The sequence below is a fragment of the Oncorhynchus keta genome, unplaced genomic scaffold, assembly GCF_023373465.1.
Source record: "Oncorhynchus keta strain PuntledgeMale-10-30-2019 unplaced genomic scaffold, Oket_V2 Un_contig_2959_pilon_pilon, whole genome shotgun sequence".
In the NCBI taxonomy this organism is placed as follows: Eukaryota; Metazoa; Chordata; class Actinopteri; order Salmoniformes; family Salmonidae; genus Oncorhynchus; species Oncorhynchus keta.
In genome coordinates, this window is record NW_026286634.1 from 70,001 (window position 1) to 89,930 (window position 19,930).

At 38.0% G+C, this 19,930-nt stretch overlaps 1 protein-coding gene across 1 annotated transcript in view; it reads right to left on the reverse strand.

Moving 5' to 3' along the window:
* Positions 1 to 19,930, reverse strand: part of LOC118382933 (CUB and sushi domain-containing protein 3-like) — a gene marked incomplete at its 5' end in the record, with an annotated part of 37,381 nt that overhangs the window by 6,347 nt on the left and 11,104 nt on the right. The window contains one exon of the mRNA XM_052507446.1: positions 19,418 to 19,522. Coding sequence (XP_052363406.1) covers positions 19,418 to 19,522 — 105 coding nt within the window. The remainder of the gene's footprint in view (positions 1 to 19,417; positions 19,523 to 19,930) is intronic.

Genomic DNA, 19,930 nt, shown 5'->3' on the forward strand with positions numbered 1-19,930 from the left:
TATATATATATATACTATTCTCTCCTACGTATTCTTCAGATATACTATATATATATATATATACTATTCTCTCCTACGTATTCTTCAGATATACTATATATATATATATATACTATTCTCTCCTACGTATTCTTCAGATATACTATATATATATATATATACTATTCTTCAGTATTCTTATACTATATATATATATACTATTCTCTCCTACGTATTCTTCAGATATACTATATATATATATATATATACTATTCTCTCCTACGTATTCTTCAGATATACTATATATATATATACTATTCTCTCCTACGTATTCTTCAGATATACTATATATATATATATATACTATTCTCTCCTACGTATTCTTCAGATATACTATATATATATATATATACTATTCTCTCCTACGTATTCTTCAGATATACTATATATATATATATATACTATTCTCTCCTACGTATTCTTCAGATATACTATATATATATATACTATTCTCTCCTACGTATTCTTCAGATATACGTATTCTTATACTATATATATATATATATACTATTCTCTCCTACGTATTCTTCAGATATACTATATATATATATATATACTATTCTCTCCTACGTATTCTTCAGATATACTATATATATATATATACTATTCTCTCCTACGTATTCTTCAGATATACTATATATATATATATATACTATTCTCTCCTACGTATTCTTCAGATATACTATATATATATATATATACTATTCTCTCCTACGTATTCTTCAGATATACTATATATATATATATATACTATTCTCTCCTACGTATTCTTCAGATATACTATATATATATACTATTCTCTCCTACGTATTCTTCAGATATACTATATATATATATATATTACTCTCCTACGTATTCTTCAGATATACTATATATATATATATATACTATTCTCTCCTACGTATTCTTCAGATATACTATATATATATATATACTATTCTCTCCTACGTATTCTTCAGATATACTATATATATATATATATATACTATTCTCTCCTACGTATTCTTCAGATATACTATATATATATATATATATATACGTATTCTTCAGATATATATATATATATATACTATTCTCTCCTACGTATTCTTCAGATATACTATATATATATATATATACTATTCTCTCCTACGTATTCTTCAGATATACTATATATATATATATATATACTATTCTCTCCTACGTATTCTTCAGATATACTATATATATATATATATACTATTCTCTCCTACGTATTCTTCAGATATACTATATATATATATATATTCTCTCCTACGTATTCTTCAGATATATATACTATTCTCTACGTATATACTATTCTCTCCTACGTATTCTTCAGATATACTATATATATATATATATACTATTCTCTCCTATGTATTCTTCAGATATACTATATATATATATATTCTCTCCTACGTATTCTTCAGATATACTATATATATACTATTCTCTCCTACGTATTCTTCAGATATACTATATATATATATATATACTATTCTCTCCTACGTATTCTTCAGATATACTATATATATATATATATACTATTCTCTCCTACGTATTCTTCAGATATACTATATATATATATATACTATTCTCTCCTACGTATTCTTCAGATATACTATATATATATATATATACTATTCTCTCCTACGTATTCTTCAGATATACTATATATATATATATATATACTATTCTCTCCTATGTATTCTTCAGATATACTATATATATATATATATATATACTACTATTCTCTCCTACGTATTCTTCAGATATACTATATATATATATACTATTCTCTCCTACGTATTCTTCAGATATACTATATATATATATATATACTACTATTCTCTCCTTCGTATTCTTCAGATATACTATATATATATATACTATTCTCTCCTACGTATTCTTCAGATATACTATATATATATATATATACTATTCTCTCCTACGTATTCTTCAGATATACTATATATATATATACTATTCTCTCCTACGTATTCTTCAGATATACTATATATATATATATACTATTCTCTCCTACGTATTCTTCAGATATTATATATATATATATATATATATATATACTATTCTCTCCTACGTATTCTTCAGATATACTATATATTCTATCCACATACAGTCCATAATGTCTATACATCAAATCACATATATATGTATAGCATATACTGTATGTTAATTTATTTAATTTGTATTTTATTAAACCTTCATTTAAGCATATATATATATATAAATATATACTCCGGACATTCTTCTACTTTGCGATGTGTGTGTATTGTTGTGAATTTTTAGATACTACTGAACTGTTGGAGATAAAAGCATAAGCATTTCACTACACCCGCAATAACTTCTGCTCAACATGTGTATGTGACCAATAAACATTTATTTGATTTGATTTTTTCATTTGTACTGCTCTCCAATCCTAGAAGTCATCCTACCAATCAGCAGTATAGCAGAGAGGACTGCTCTCCAATCCTAGAAGTCATCCTACCAATCAGCAGTATAGCAGAGAGGACTGCTCTCCAATCCTAGAAGTCATCCTACCAATCAGCAGTATAGCAGAGAGGACTGCTCTCCAATCCTAGAAGTCATCCTACCATAACTTCTGACTGATTGGTTGCCGTGATATAGATACATTCTGACTGATTGGTTGCCGTGGATATGGATACATTCTGACTGATTGGTTGCCGTGGATATAGATACATTCTGACTGATTGGTTGCCGTGGATATGGATCAATTCTGGCTGATTGGTTGCCGTGGATATGGATACATTCTGACTGATTGGTTGCCGTGGATATAGATACATTCTGACTGATTGGTTGCCGTGGATATAGATACATTCTGACTGATTGGTTGCCGTGGATATAGATACAGTTACATCCAAAACGTAAAATGTTTCATTCCTCTGAATTGATATTGTAAAGAGGTACCGTAGTCATAGTGATAGCAGAAATGTCTGCGATGGTTCATACAGGTGTGATGGTAGATATGGATGGTTAATCTCATCCCAGAACACTATGAACTTCTATACTGTAAACATGTAAACATTACCATAATAAAGAGGACATATACAGAATGATGACATTACCTAAACACAGAGGTACGGGGTAATTCCATCGCCCTGACGGGCCCTGGCATACACGTTATGTATTCATTACCCTGCAAGAGAAAAGAAAATGTATACATTACCCTGCACGAGAAAATATACATGTATACATTACCCTGCAAGATAAAATATTAATGTATACATTACCCTGCAAGATAAAATATTAATGTATACATTACCCTGCAAGATAAAATATAAATGTATACATTACCCTGCAAGATAAAATATTAATGTATACATTACCCTGCAAGATAAAATATTAATGTATACATTACCCTGCAAGATAAAAATATGAATGTATACATTACCCTGCAAGATAAAATATTAATGTATACATTACCCTGCAAGATAACATATTAATGTATACATTACCCTGCAAGATAAAATATAAATGTATACATTACCCTGCAAGATAAAATATTAATGTATACATTACCCTGCAAGATAAAATATTAATGTATACATTACCCTGCAAGATAACATATAAATGTACAGTTAAAGTCGGAAGTTTACATACACCTTAACCAAATACATTTAAACTCGGTTTTTCACAATTCCTGACATTGAATCTGAGTAAAATTCCTGTTTCAGGTCAGTTAGGATCACCACTTTATTTGAATAATAGTAGAGATAATTATTTATTTAAGCATCACATTCCCAGTGGGTCAGAGGTTTACATACACTCAGTTAGTATTTGGTAGCGTTGCCCTTAAATAGTTTAACTTGGGTCAAACGTTTCGGGTAGCCTTCCACAAGCTTCCCACAATAAGTTGGTGAATTTTGGCTCATTCCTCCTGACAGAGCTGGTGTAACTGAAAGTAGTTTGTAGGCCTCCTTGCTCGCACACACTTTTTCAGTTCTGCCCACAAATTTTCTATAAGATTGAGGTCAGGGGTTTGTGATGACCACTCCAATACATTGACTTTGTATGCTTGGGATCATTGTCCATTTGGAAGACCCATTTGCGACCAAGCTTTAACTTCCTGACTGATGTCTTGAGATGTTGCTTCAATATATCCACATCATTTTCCTTCCTCATCACGATATCTATTTTGTGAAGTGCACCAGTCCCTCCTGCAGCAAAGCACCCCACAACATGATGCTGCCACCCCCGTGCTTCACGGTTGGGATGGTGTTCTTTGGCTTGCAAGCCTCCCCTTTTCCTCCAAACATAAAGATGGTAATTAAGACCAAACAGTTCTATCAGACCAGAGGACATTTCTTCAAAAAGTACAATCTTTGTCCCCATGTGCAGTCTCAAACTGTAGTCTGGCTTTTTTATGGCGGTTTGGAACAGTGGCTTCTTCCTTGCTGAGCGGCCTTTTAGGTTATGTCGATACAGGACTCGTTTTACTGTGGATATAGATACTTTTGTACATGTTTCCTCCAGCATATTCACAAGGTCCTTTGCTGTTGTTCTGTGATTGAATTGCACTTTTCGCACCAAAGTACGTTCATCTCTAGGAGACAGAATGTGTCTCCTTCCTGAGCGGTATGACGGCTGCGTGGTCCCATGGTGTTTATACTTGCGTACCATTGTTTGTACAGATGAACGTGGAACCTTCAGGCGTTTGGAAATTGCTCCCAATGATGAATCAGACGTGTGGAGGTCAACAATGTTTGGAGGTCTTGGATGATTTCTTTAGATTTTCCAATGATGTCAAGCAAAGAGGCACTGAGTTTGAAGGTAGGCTTTGAAATACATCCACAGGTACACCTCCAATTGACTCAAATTATGTAAATTAGCCTATCAGAAACTTCTAAAGCCCAGACATAATTTTCTGGAATTTTCCGAGCTGTTTAAAGACAACTTAGTCAACTTAGTGTATGTCAACTTCTGACCCACTGGAATTGTGATTACAGTGAATTATAAGTGAAATAATCTGTCTGTAAACAATTGTTGGAAAAATAACTTGTGTCTTGCACAAAGTAGATGTCCTAACCGACCTAAACGAAATTTGTGGAGTGGTTGAAAAATTAGTTTTAATGACTCCGACCTAAGTGTATGTAAACCTCCGACTTCAACTGTATACATTACCCTGCACGAGAAAATATTAATGTATACATTACCCTGCAAGAGACAATATTAATGTATACATTACCCTGCAAGAGACAATATTAATGTATACATTACCCTACAAGAGACAATATTAATGTATACATTACCCTGCAAGAGACAATGGAAATGTATACATTACCCTGCAAGAGACAATATTAATATATACATTACCCTGCAAGAGACAATGGAAATGTATACATTACCCTGCATGAGACAATGGAAATGTATACATTACCCTGCAAGAGACAATGGAAATGTATACATTACCCTACAAGAGACAATGGAAATGTATACATTACCCTGCAAGAGACAATGGAAATGTATACATTACCCTGCAGAGACAATGGAAATGTATACATTACCCTGCAAGAGACAATGGAAATGTATACATTACCCTGCAAGAGACAATGGAAATGTTTACATTACCCTGCAAGAGACAATGGAAATGGAAATACATTACCCTGCAAAAGACACATCTATGGAGATGCTATACATTATGCATCCCAAATGGCAAGAGACAATGGAAATGTATACATTACCCTATGCAAGAGACAATGGAAATGTATACATTACCCTGCACAAGACAATGGAAATGTATACATTACCCTGCAAGAGACAATGGAAATGTATACATTACCCTGCAAGAGACAATGGAAATATATACATTATGTTACCCAGCAAGAGACAATGGAAATTTATACATTACCCTGCAAGAGACAATGGAAATGTATACATTACCCTGGAGAGACCATGGAAATGTATACATTACCCTGCAAGAGACAATGGAAATGTATACATTACCCTGCAAGAGACAATGGAAATGTATACATTACCCTGCACGAGACAATGGAAATGTATACATTACCCTGCAAGAGACAATGGAAATGTATACATTACCCTGCAAGAGACAATGGAAATGCATACATTACCCTGGACACGAGACAATGGAAATGTATACATTACCCTGCAAAGAGACAATGGAAATGTATACATTACCCTGCAATAGACAATGGAAATATATACATTACCCCAGTAGAGACAATGGAAATGTATACATTACCCCAAAGAGACAATGGAAATGTATACATTACCCTGCAGTAGAGACAATGGAAATGTATACATTACCCTGCAAACAAACACATCTATTCAGCACTGTAGGATGTGGCTATAGCACATTAAATGCACCCCAAATGGCACCCTACTCCCTATGTAGTGGCACTACTTTAGACCAGGCACTATGTCACCCTATTCCCTATGTAGTGCAACTACTTTAGACCAGGCCCTATGGCTCTGTATATTGGAATAGGGTGCCATTTAGATGCCCTGTAGGAAACAAACAAATATAACAGAATACCACAGAAACCTTTGAAAATGCTGATTCATATCAAACAAAGGCCATGAAAACAACTATGTGGATTGGAGAAACATGTCTGATTCATATCAAACAAAGGCCATGAAAACAAAAGGAGAGAAAAATGTCAAAAAGGGTTTTTTCACATTATTTTTGGCACATGGTTTTGTTGGAATGTGCCTTCCTCATCTTTATCCTCAAGGTCTCTACTGTAGAATAAAAGGTCAAGTATGTGAATGTTGGACACAACCAGTATGTGGATATTGGACACAACCAGTATGTGGATGTTGGACACAACCAGTATGTGGATGTTGGACACAACCAGTATGTGGCTGATGGACACAACCAGTATGTAGATGCTGGACACAACCAGTATATAGATGTTGGACACAACCAGTATGTAGATGTTGGACACAACCTGTATGTGGATATTGGACACAACCAGTATGTAGATGTTGGACACAACCAGTATGTAGATGTTGGACACAACCAGTATGTAGATGTTGGACACAACCAGTATGTAGATGTTGGACACAACCAGTATATAGATGTTGGACACAACCAGTATATAGATGTTGGACACAACCAGTATGTAGATGCTGGACACAACCAGTATATAGATGATGGACACAACCAGTATGTGGCTGTTGGACACAACCAGTATGTGAGATGTTGGACAGAACCAGTATGTGGCTGTTTGACACAACCAGTATATAGATGTTGGACACAACCAGTATGTGGATATTGGACACAACCAGTATATAGATGTTGGACACAACCAGTATGTAGATGTTGAACACAACCAGTATATAGATGTTGGACACAACCAGTATGTAGATGTTGGACACAACCAGTATATAGATGTTGGACACAACCAGTATGTAGATGTTGGACACAACCAGTATGTAGATGTTGGACACAACCAGTATGTAGATGTTGGACACAACCAGTATGTGGATGTTGGACACAACCAGTATGTAGATGTTGAACACAACCAGTATGTAGATGTTGGACACAACCAGTATGTGGATGTTGGACACAACCAGTATGTAGATGTTGGACACAACCAGTATGTAGATGTTGGACACAACCAGTATGTAGATGTTGGACACAACCAGTATGTGGATGTTAGACACAACCAGTATATAGATGTTGGACACAACCAGTATGTGGATGTTGGACACAACCAGTATGTGGATATAGATGTTGGACACAACCAGTATGTAGATGTTGGACACAACCAGTATGTAGATGTTGGACACAACCAGTATGTGGATGTTAGACACAACCAGTATGTAGATGTTGGACACAACCAGTATGTAGATGTTGGACACAACCAGTATGTAGATGTTGGACACAACCAGTATGTGGCTGTTGGACACAACCAGTATGTAGATGTTGGACACAACCAGTATATAGATGTTGGACACAACCAGTATGTAGATGTTGGACACAACCAGTATGTGGATGTTAGACACAACCAGTATGTAGATGTTGGACACAACCAGTATGTAGATGTTGGACACAACCAGTATGTAGATGTTGGACACAACCAGTATGTAGATGTTGGACACAACCAGTATGTAGATGTTGGACACAACCAGTATGTAGATTTTGGACACAACCAGTATGTAGATGTTGGACACAACCAGTATGTAGATGTTGGACACAACCAGTATATAGATGTTGGACACAACCAGTATGTAGATGCTGAACACAACCAGTATGTAGATGTTTTACACAACCAGTATGTAGATGTTGGACACAACCAGTATATAGATGTTGGACACAACCAGTATGTAGATGTTGGACACAACCAGTATGTGGATGTTAGACACAACCAGTATGTAGATGTTGGACACAACCAGTATGTAGATGTTGGACACAACCAGTAGGTAGATGTTGGACACAACCAGTATGTAGATGTTGGACACAACCAGTATGTAGATGTTGGACACAACCAGTATGTAGATGTTGGACACAACCAGTATGTGGATGTTGGACACAACCAGTATGCAGATGTTGGACACAACCAGTATATAGATGTTGGACACAACCAGTATGTAGATGTTGGACACAACCAGTATATAGATGTTGGACACAACCAGTATGTGGCTGTTTGGACACAACCAGTATGTAGATGTTGGACACAACCAGTATGTAGATGCTGGACACAACCAGTATGTAGATGTTGGACACAACCAGTAGGTAGATGTTGGACACAACCAGTATATAGATGTTGGACACAACCAGTATATAGATGCTGGACACAACCAGTATATAGATGTTGGACACAACCAGTAGGTAGATGTTGGACACAACCAGTATGTAGATGTTGGACACAACCAGTATGTGAATGTTGGACACAACCAGTATGTAGATGATGGACACAACCAGTATGTAGATGCTGGACACAACCAGTATATAGATGTTGGACACAACCAGTATGTAGATGTTGGACACAACCAGTATGTAGATGTTGGACACAACCAGTATATAGATGCTGGACACAACCAGTATATAGATGTTGGACACAACCAGTAGGTAGATGTTGGACACAACCAGTATATAGATGTTGGACACAACCAGTATGTAGATGTTGGACACAACCAGTATATAGATGTTGGACACAACCAGTATATAGATGTTGGACACAACCAGTAGGTAGATGTTGGACACAACCAGTATGTAGATGTTGGACACAACCAGCAGGTAGATGTTGGACACAACCAGTATGTAGATGTTGGACACAACCAGTATATAGATGTTGGACACAACCAGTATGTAGATGTTGGACACAACCAGTATGTAGATGTTGGACACAACCAGTAGGTAGATGTTGGACACAACCAGTATGTAGATGTTGGACACAACCAGTATGTAGATGCTGGACACAACCAGTATATAGATGTTGGACACAACCAGTAGGTAGATGTTGGACACAACCAGTATGTAGATGTAGGACACAACCAGTAGGTAGATGTTGGACACAACCAGTATGTGGCTGTTGGACACAACCAGTATGTGGATGTTGGACACAACCAGTATGTGGATGTTGGACACAACCAGTATGTGGATGTTGGACACAACCAGTATGTGGATGTTGGACACAACCAGTATATAGATGTTGGACACAACCAGTATGTAGATGTTGGACACAACCAGTATGTAGATGTTGGACACAACCAGTATGTGGCTGTTGGACACAACCAGTATGTGGATGTTGGACACAACCAGTATATAGATGTTGGACACAACCAGTATGTGGATGTTGGACACAACCAGTATGTGGATGTTGGACACAACCAGTATGTGGATGTTGGACACAACCAGTATGTAGATGTTGGACACAACCAGTATGTGGATGTTGGACACAACCAGTATGTAGATGTTGGACACAACCAGTATGTGGATGTTGGACACAACCAGTATATAGATGTTGGACACAACCAGTAGGTAGATGTTGGACACAACCAGTAGGTAGATGTTGGACACAACCAGTATGTAGATGATGGACACAACCAGTATGTAGATGTTGGACACAACCAGTATATAGATGTTGGACACAACCAGTATGTGGATGTTGGACACAACCAGTATGTGGATGTTGGACACAACCAGTATGTGGATGTTGGACACAACCAGTATGTAGATGTTGGACACAACCAGTATGTGGATGTTGGACACAACCAGTATGTAGATGTTGGACACACAACCAGTATGTGGATGTTGGACACAACCAGTATATAGATGTTGGACACAACCAGTAGGTAGATGTTGGACACAACCAGTAGGTAGATGTTGGACACAACCAGTATGTGGATGTTGGACACAACCAGTATATAGATGTTGGACACAACCAGTATGTAGATGTTGGACACAACCAGTATATAGATGTTGGACACAACCAGTAGGTAGATGTTGGACACAACCAGTATGTAGATGTTGGACACAACCAGTAGGTAGATGTTGGACACAACCAGTATGTAGATGTTGGACACAACCAGTATGTAGATGTTGGACACAACCAGTATATAGATGTTGGACACAACCAGTATGTAGATGTTGGACACAACCAGTATGTAGATGTTGGACACAACCAGTATATAGATGTTGGACACAACCAGTATGTAGATGTTGGACACAACCAGTAGGTAGATGTTGGACACAACCAGTAGGTAGATGTTGGACACAACCAGTATGTAGATGTTGGACACAACCAGTATGTAGATGTTGGACACAACCAGTATGTGGATGTTTGATGTTGTTTGTGTTTCTGCTGATGTGTTTAACTGGTCATAAAAATGAATTATATTAATTACAGTAACTGGTCATAATATGAATTAGAGTAACTGGTCATACATAATATTAATAATATTAATTATAGTAACTCGTTATAATATTAATTATAGTAACTGGTCATAATATTAATTATAGTAACTTGTCATAATATTAATTATAGTAACTGGTCTTAATATGAATTATAGTAACTGGTCTTAATATTAATTATAGTAACTGGTCTTGGACACATATGAATTACAGTAACTGGTCTTAATATTAATTACAGTAACTGGTCATAATATTAATTACAGTAACTGGTCATAATATTAATATTATTAATTACAGTATCTGGTCATAATATTAATATGTATTAATTACAGTAACTGGTCATAACCAGTATTAATTATATTAATTACAGTAACTGGTCATAATATTAATTATATTAATTACAGTACTTGGTCATAATATTAATAATATAATTTATAGTAACTGGTCATAATGTTAATAATATTTATTATAATAACTTGTCAAAATATTTATTATATTAATTATAGTAACTGGTCATAACATTCATTATTGTAACTGGTCATAATATTAATTACAGTAACTGGTCATAATATTAATTATAGTAATTACAGTACTTGGTCATAATATTAATTACAGTAACTTGTCATAATATTAATTATAGTAACTGGTCATACCATATTAATTATAGTAACTGGTCATAATGTTAATTATATTAATTACAGTAACTGGTCATAATATTAATTATATTAATTACAGTAACTGGTCATAATATTAATTACAGTAATAACTGTGTGTGTGTTTGTCTGCTGGACACAACCAGTGTGTGTGTGCATGTTGTGACACAACCAGTTTGTGTGTGGTGTGTGTGTGCGTGTGGACACAACCAGTGTGTGTTTGACACATGCGTATGTGTTTGGACACAACCGTGTGTGTTTGACACAACCGTGTGTGTGACACAACCAGTGTGCGTGTTTGACAGAGGGAACAGGACATTTATCACAACCACTATCTACTGAAAGTATGTGGGGGAACAGGAAACTGTTACAGTTAGTTTAACCTCCCACACACAGTATGTGGATGTTGGACACACAGTATGTGCTGACACACACAGTATGTGAATGGACACACCAGTGGACACACCATGCTGGACACAACCACACACACACAACCAGTACAAAAACACTCCCACACACAGTACCACTTGTGGATGGACACAACCAGTACATACACACATGCACAAAGCATTCTCAACATTTACATACTGGTTGTGTCCAGCATCTATATACTGGTTGTGTGTGTGTGTGTGTGAATGTGTGTGTGTGTGTGTGTGTGTGTGTGTGTGTGTGTGTGTGTGTGTGTGTGTGTGTGTGTGTGTGTGTGTGTGTGTGTGAATGTGTGTGTGTGTGCGTGCGTGTGTGTTTCACTTCAACCTTCAGGGTATTCCCTGGGTCTGCATATCTAAACTGGCAGCTCTACATCAGACATGTCCCAAATGGAACCCTACTCCCTCTACAGTGAACTAGAGCCCTGTGGAGCCCTGCTCAAAATAGTGCACTACGTATGGGAATATGGGTCCCAACAAGCTCTCACGTCAGAATTAGACCTTCATCTATGTTTTTCAAAAATGTTCAAATTTCTAAGTTGTTCGCAAAGTCAAAATTCAAAGTGTTTAAAACCAGTATGTTGAGTTGGTTACATTGAGTTAATTAAGTTGAGTTGGACAGTTAAGTTGGGTTAAGTTAAGCTGAGTTACCAGTTAAGTTGAGTTAAGTTACATTGAGTTATAGTTAAGTTGGGGACACAAAGTATGTAATATTGAGTTATGTAGTTACATTGAGTTAAGTTACATTGAGTGAAGTTAAGTTACATTGAGTTAAGTTGGACACAACCAGTATGTGGAGTTACATTGAGTTAAGTTAAGTTAGCATTGAGTTAAGTTAATGTTACATTGAGTTGGACTGGTTACATTGAGTTAAGTTAAGTTAAGTTACATTGAGTTAAGTTACATTGAGTTGTTACATTGAGTTAAGTTACATTGAGTTAATTACATTGAGTTAAGTTAAGTTACATTGAGTTATTACATTGCATTGAGTAAAGTTGAGTTAAGTTAAGTTACATTGAGTTAAGTTACATTGAGTTAAGTTACATTGAGTTAAGTTACATTGAGTTAAGTTGTTACATTGAGTTAAGTTACATTGAGTTAAGTTACATTGAGTTAAGTTAAGTTACATTATGTAGTTAAGTTACATTGACCAGTAATGTTACATTGAGTAAATTAACCAGTTGGTTAAGTTGTTACATTGAGTTGTTGGATATGTCTGCTGGTTAAGTACATTTGGTTAAGTTACATTGAGTTAAGTTACCAGTAGTTACATTGAGTTAAGTTACATTGAGTTAAGTTACATTGAGTTAAGTTAAGTTACATTGAGTTAAGTTACATTGAGTAAAGTTACATTGTAATAGTTGAGTTAAGTTAAGTTATGTGGAGTTAAGTTACATTGAGTTAAGTTACATTGAGTTAAGTTAAGGATGTTACATTGAGTTAATGTTACATTGAGTTAAGTTACATTGAGTTAAGTTAAGTTAAGTTACATTGAGTAAAGTTGAGTTAACCAGTTACATTGAGTTACACAAGTTACATGTGAGTTAAGTTAAGTTACATTGAGTTGTGTTACATTGAGTTAAGTTACATTGAGTTAAGTTACATTGAGTTAAGTTACATTGAGTTAAGTTACATTGAGAGCCCATGGACACCAGTTAAGTTACATTGAGTTAAGTTACATTGAGTAAAGTTACATTGAGTAAAGTTGAGTTAAGTTAAGTTACATTGAGTTGAGTTTACATTGAGTTAAGTTACATTGAGTTAAGTTACATTGAGTTAAGTGTACATTGAGTTAAGTTACATTGAGTTAAGTTACATTGAGTTAAGTTAAGTTACATTGAGTTAAGTTACATTGAGTAAAGTTACATTGAGTAAAGTTGGAGTTAAGTTAAGTTACATTGAGTTAAGTTACATTGAGTTAAGTTACATTGAGTTAAGTTACATTGAGTTAAGTTACATTGAGTTGGAGTTGGACACAACCAGTATTACATTGAGTTGGTTTACATTGAGTTAGTTAAGTTACATTGAGTTAAGTTAAGTTACATTGAGTTAAGTTACATTGAGTAAAGTTACATTGAGTAAAGTTGAGTTAAGTTACATTGGAGTTACATTGAGTTAAGTTACAGTTGAGTTAAGTTACATTGAGTTAAGTTGGAGTTAAGTTACATACATTGAGTTAAGTTACATTGAGTTAAGTTACATTGAGTTAAGTTAAGTTGAGTTACATTGAGTAAGTTGAGTTAAGTTACATTGAGTTAAGTTAATGTTACATTGAGTTGAAGTTACATTGAGTTACAACCAGTTAGCATTGAGTTGGAGTTAAGTTACATTGAGTTAAGTTACATTGAGTTAAGTTACATTGAGTTAAGTTACATTGAGTTAAGTTACATTGAGTTATGGTTACATTGAGTTAAGTTGAGTTAAGTTTCTATTGCTGGATTCAATCCGGAAACCTTCTGCACCAAAGGGCAGATGCCTAGTAAATGTTGGTCCATCCACCACTGGCCCACCCTGCACCGCCCTAGCAAAACCAAAACCCACCTGAAGGTAACAGAGCGAGTGTGTGTGTGTGTGTGTGTGTGTGTGTGTGTGTGTGTGTGTGTGTGTGTGTGTGTGTGTGTGTGTGTGTGTGTGTGTGTGTGTGTGTGTGTGTGTGTGTGTGTGTGTGTGTGTGCGTGTGTGCGTGTGTGTGCGTGTGTGTGTGCGTGTTGGACACAATGTGTGTGTGTACTCACCTTCAGACAGTAGCCTTGATGACTGTTGGAAACCATGTCCCCACAGTGAAGCGCTGGCCCACATTGACACCGTTGAGGAGGCTGAGGTTCTGGGCATGAATCCAAACCTAGTGCTTAGGACAGAGTCAAAACACACCGTGGAAATAGCAATCACTTGTCTGCAAATCAAGATCAGTACAGGAACATTCACTAACCCTGTACAACAAAATGTAACATAGAAACAAAACACAAACCATTCAAAACAGTAGAATACAGTAAGGAACCGGTAGTTAACTCCTTATAGGGATACTGAGAGATGATAGGTCGTTATAACACTCCTTATAGGGATACTGAGAGATGATAGGTCGTTATAACACTCCTTATAGGGATACTGAGAGATGATAGGTAGTTATAACACTCCTTATAGGGATACTGAGAGATGATAGGTCATTATAACACTCCTTATAGGGATACTGAGAGATGATAGGTAGTTATAACACTCCTTATAGGAATACTGAGAGATGATAGGTAGTTATAACACTCCTTATAGGAATACTATAATAATAATAATATATGCCATTTAGCTGACGCTTTTATCCAAAGCGACTTACAGTCATGTGTGCATACATTCTACGTATGGGTGGTCCCGGGAATGGAACCCACTACCCTGGCGTTACAAGCGCCATGCTCTACCAACTGAGCCACAGAAGGACCACCGACTGAGAGATGATAGGTAGTTATAACACCATATAGGAATACTGAGTAGAAGGATGAGTGGAGTGGAGATGGAGTCTGTGTGTGGTACACATAGTGGTGAGAGACTATGAGTGGTGAACAGAAATAAAGAGTTCAGAAGGTGTTCAGAACACAATGCCATCCATCATCTCAGCAGGCTGTTATATATGGATATTCCTACTCCTGGTAGTCTTGGTGTGGAGAGTGTTGGGCATGTGGGGGAGAGTGGTAACATGCTGCTTTAAGTATGGGGTGAGAGGGTGAAGAGATTGATGTGGGAGAGGGCTGAGGAGACTGATTCGCTGAAGAGATTGATGTGGGAGAGGGGTGAAGAGAGTGATTGTTAGTGATAGAACAACCCACTGAGAGACAGACAGGGTTAGTGATAGAACAACCCACTGAGAGACAGACAGGGTTAGTGATAGAACAACCCACTGAGAGACAGACAGGGTTAGTGATAGAACAACCCACTGAGAGACAGACAGGGTTAGTGATAGAACAACCCACTGAGAGACAGACAGCGTTAGTGATAGAACAACCCACTGAGAGACAGACAGCGTTAGTGATAGAACAACCCACTGAGAGACATACAGGGTTAGTGATATAACAACCCACTGAGAGACAGACAGGGTTAGTGATAGAACAACCCACTGAGAGACAGACAGGGTTAGTGATAGAACAACCCACTGAGAGACAGACAGGACAGAGGCTGAGGAGAGCGTGGAGTAGACTTGCTGAGAGCGTTATAATATATGCTGATCTCTACAGGTGGTAGACAGTGGGGGAGTGGTATACAGGTTTAGAGGTGCTGAGAGACTGAGACGGGCCGATTGGGGCTGTGGTGAGATGTGGTGAGATGTTGTGGGAGACAGTGGCTGGTGTTAATGGGAGACAGAGAGACAGATGTTGAGGACAGTGGCTGGTGTTAATGGGAGACAGAGAGACAGATGTTGAGGACAGTGACTGGTGTTAATGGGAGACAGAGAGACAGATGTTGAGGACAGTGGCTGGTGTTAATGGGAGACAGACAGACAGATGTTGAGGACAGTGGCTGGTGTTAATGGGAGACAGAGAGACAGATGTTGAGGACAGTGGCTGGTGTTAATGGGAGACAGACAGACAGATGTTGAGGACAGTGGCTGGTGTTAATGGGAGACAGAGAGACAGATGTTGAGGACAGTGGCTGGTGTTAATGGGAGACAGAGAGACAGATGTTGAGGACAGTGGCTGGTGTTAGTGGGAGACAGAGAGACAGATGTTGAGGACAGTGGCTGGTGTTAGTGGGAGACAGAGAGACAGAGAGACAGATGTTGAGGACAGTGGCTGGTGTTAGTGGGAGACAGAGAGACAGAGAGACAGATGTTGAGGACAGTGGCTGGTGTTAATGGGAGACAGAGAGACAGACAGACAGATGTTGAGGACAGTGGCTGGTGTTAGTGGGAGACAGAGAGACAGATGTTGAGGACAGTGGCTGGTGTTAGTGGGAGACAGAGAGACAGATGTTGAGGACAGTGGCTGGTGTTAGTGGGAGACAGAGAGACAGACAGACAGATGTTGAGGACAGTGGCTGGTGTTAGTGGGAGACAGAGAGACAGATGTTGAGGACAGTGGCTGGTGTTAATGGGAGACAGAGAGACAGATGTTGAGGACAGTGGCTGGTGTTAGTGGGAGACAGACAGATGTTGAGGACAGTGGCTGGTGTTAGTGGGAGACAGAGAGACAGATGTTGAGGACAGTGGCTGGTGTTAGTGGGAGACCGGTGGTCAGAGTGTTACAGTTCCCACTCAGACAGTTTTCACCCCCCTTGGCATTTTTCCTAATTTTGTTGCCTTACAACCTGGAATTCAAATATATTTTTTGGGGGTTCGTATAATTTGATTCACGCAACAGGCCTAACACTTTGAAGATGCAAACTATATATTTTATTGTGAAACAAACAAGAAAGAAAAACTGAAACCCCCCCACAGAGTCAATACTTTGTAGAGCCAACTTGTGCAGCAATTACAGCTGCAAGTATCTTGGAGTATGTCTCTATATGTTTGGCACATCAATCCACTGTGATTTTTGCCCATTCTTGAAGACAAAACTGCTCCAGCTCCTTCAAGTTGGATGGGTTCCGCTGGTGTACAGCAATCTTTAAGTCATACCACAGATTCTCAATTGGATTGAGGTCTGGGCTCCCACATCACTGTGGGGATGGGGTTCTCGGGGTGATGAGAGGTGTTGGGTTTGCGCCAGAAATAGCATTTTCCTTGATAGCCAAAAGGCTCAATTTTAGTCTCATCTGACCAGTGTACCTTCTTCAATATGTTTGGGGAGTCTCCCACATGCCTTTTGGTGAACATCAAATGCGTTTGCTTATTTCTTTCTTTAAGCAATGGCTTTTTTCTGGCCACTCTTCTGTAAAGTCCAGCTCTGTGGAGTGTACGGCTTAAAGTGGTCCTATGGACAGATACTCCAACCTCTGCTGTGGAGATCTGCAGCTCCATCAGGGTTATCTTTGGTCTCTTTGTTGCCTCTCTGATTTAATGCCCTCCTTGCCTGGTCCGTGAGTTTTGGTGGGCGGCCCTCTCTTGGCAGGTTTGTTGTAGTGCCATATTCTTTCCATTTTTTAATAATGGATTTAATGGTGTTCCGTAGGATGTTCAAAGTTTCTGATATTTTTTAATAACCCAACCCTGATCTGTACTTCTCCACATCTTTGCCCTTGAACTCCTTGGTCTTCATGGTTCCGCTTGCTTGGTGGTGCCCCTTGCTTAGTGGATTTAATGGTGCGGCAGGGTAACCTAGTGGTTAGAGCGTTGGACTAGTAACCGGAAGGTTGCAATTTGAAATCCCCGAGCTGACAAGGTACAAATCTGTCGTTCTGCCCCTGAACAGGCAGTTAACCCACTGTTCCTAGACCAGTTAACCCACTGTTCCTAGACCAGTTAACCCACTGTTCCCAGGCCGTCATTGAAAATAAAAATGTGTTCTTAACTGACTTGCCAAGTTAAATAAAGGGAAAAAATAAATAAATTAAGATTAGTGGCGTTACAGACTCTGGGGCCTTTCGGAACAGGATGTATATTTACTGTCATGTGACACTTAGATTGCACACAGGTGGACTTTATTAAACTAATGATGTGACTTCTGAAGGTAATTGGTTGCACCAGATCGTATTTAAGGGCTTCATGGCGAAGGGGGTGAATACATATCCACTTTTACATTTTATTATTATTATTTATTTTTTAAACATATTTTTTTACATTTCACTTCACCAATTGAAACAATTTTGTGTTTGTCCATTACATTAAATCCAAATAAAAAGTCCATTTCAATTAAAGGTTGTAATGCAACAAAACAGGACAAACGCCAAGGGGGATGAATACTTTTGCAAGGCACTGTATAGTGTATATAATCCCAATGCCCCAGGACAGTGATTGGGGACATTGCCCTGTAGGGTGTCGTCCTTTCAGATGGGATGTTAAACGAGTGTCCTGACTCTCTGTGGTCACTAAAAATCCCAGGGTAACTTATCGTCAGAGTAGGGTTGTTGACCCCGGTGTCCTGGATAAATTCACAATCTGACCCTCATACCATCACGGTCACCTAATCATCCCCAGTTTACAATTGGCTCATTCATCTCCCCTTGATCTTTTCCCCAGGTCATTGCGGTAAAGCGAAAATGTGTTCTCAGTCAATTTACCTGGTAAAATAAGGATACAAAATAGAAGACACTGAAAGTCAGAGGACTTGGCTAAAGCACATACAGATCTCGGAACCAGCCTATGGCTGGGTGTGTCTCTTCATACCAGTATACTCCAGATTACACCTGATCTAGGACCAGCCTATAGCTGGGTGTGTCTCTCTTCATACCAGTATACTTCAGATTACACCTGATCTAGGACCAGCCTATAGCTGGGTGTGTCTCTCTTCATACCAGTATACTCCAGATTACACCTGATCTAGGACCAGCCTATAGCTAGGTGTATCTCTTCATACCTGTATACTCCAGGTGAAAGCCTGCTGCAGACACACTGATGTCGGACTGGAAGGTCAGGTAGATGTTGTTGGAGGTGCTGTTCAGGAGCTGGGGGATGGTCGTACCTACAGAACATACCACGGAGACAGTCAAGTGAGAGTTACAGTAGGAAGGGTCTCGAGGGCGGAAAGACATATACTGTATGTGACTGGAAAGTAGAACGTACGCATGGAGACAGTCAATAGGAAAATATCATAAAATACACTACACCAGGGATCACCAACCCCTGTTCCTGGAGAGAAACCCTCCTGTAGGTTTTAACTCCATCCCTGTTCCTGGAGAGAAACCCTCCTGTAGGTTTTAACTCCATCCCTGTTCCTGGAGAGAAACCCTCCTGTAGGTTTTAACTCCACCCTGTTCCTGGAGAGATACTGTTTTACGGGCTTTAACTCCAACCCTGTTCCTGGAGAGAAACCCTCCTGTAGGTTTTAACTCCATCCCTGTTCCTGGAGAGAAACCCTCCTGTAGGTTTT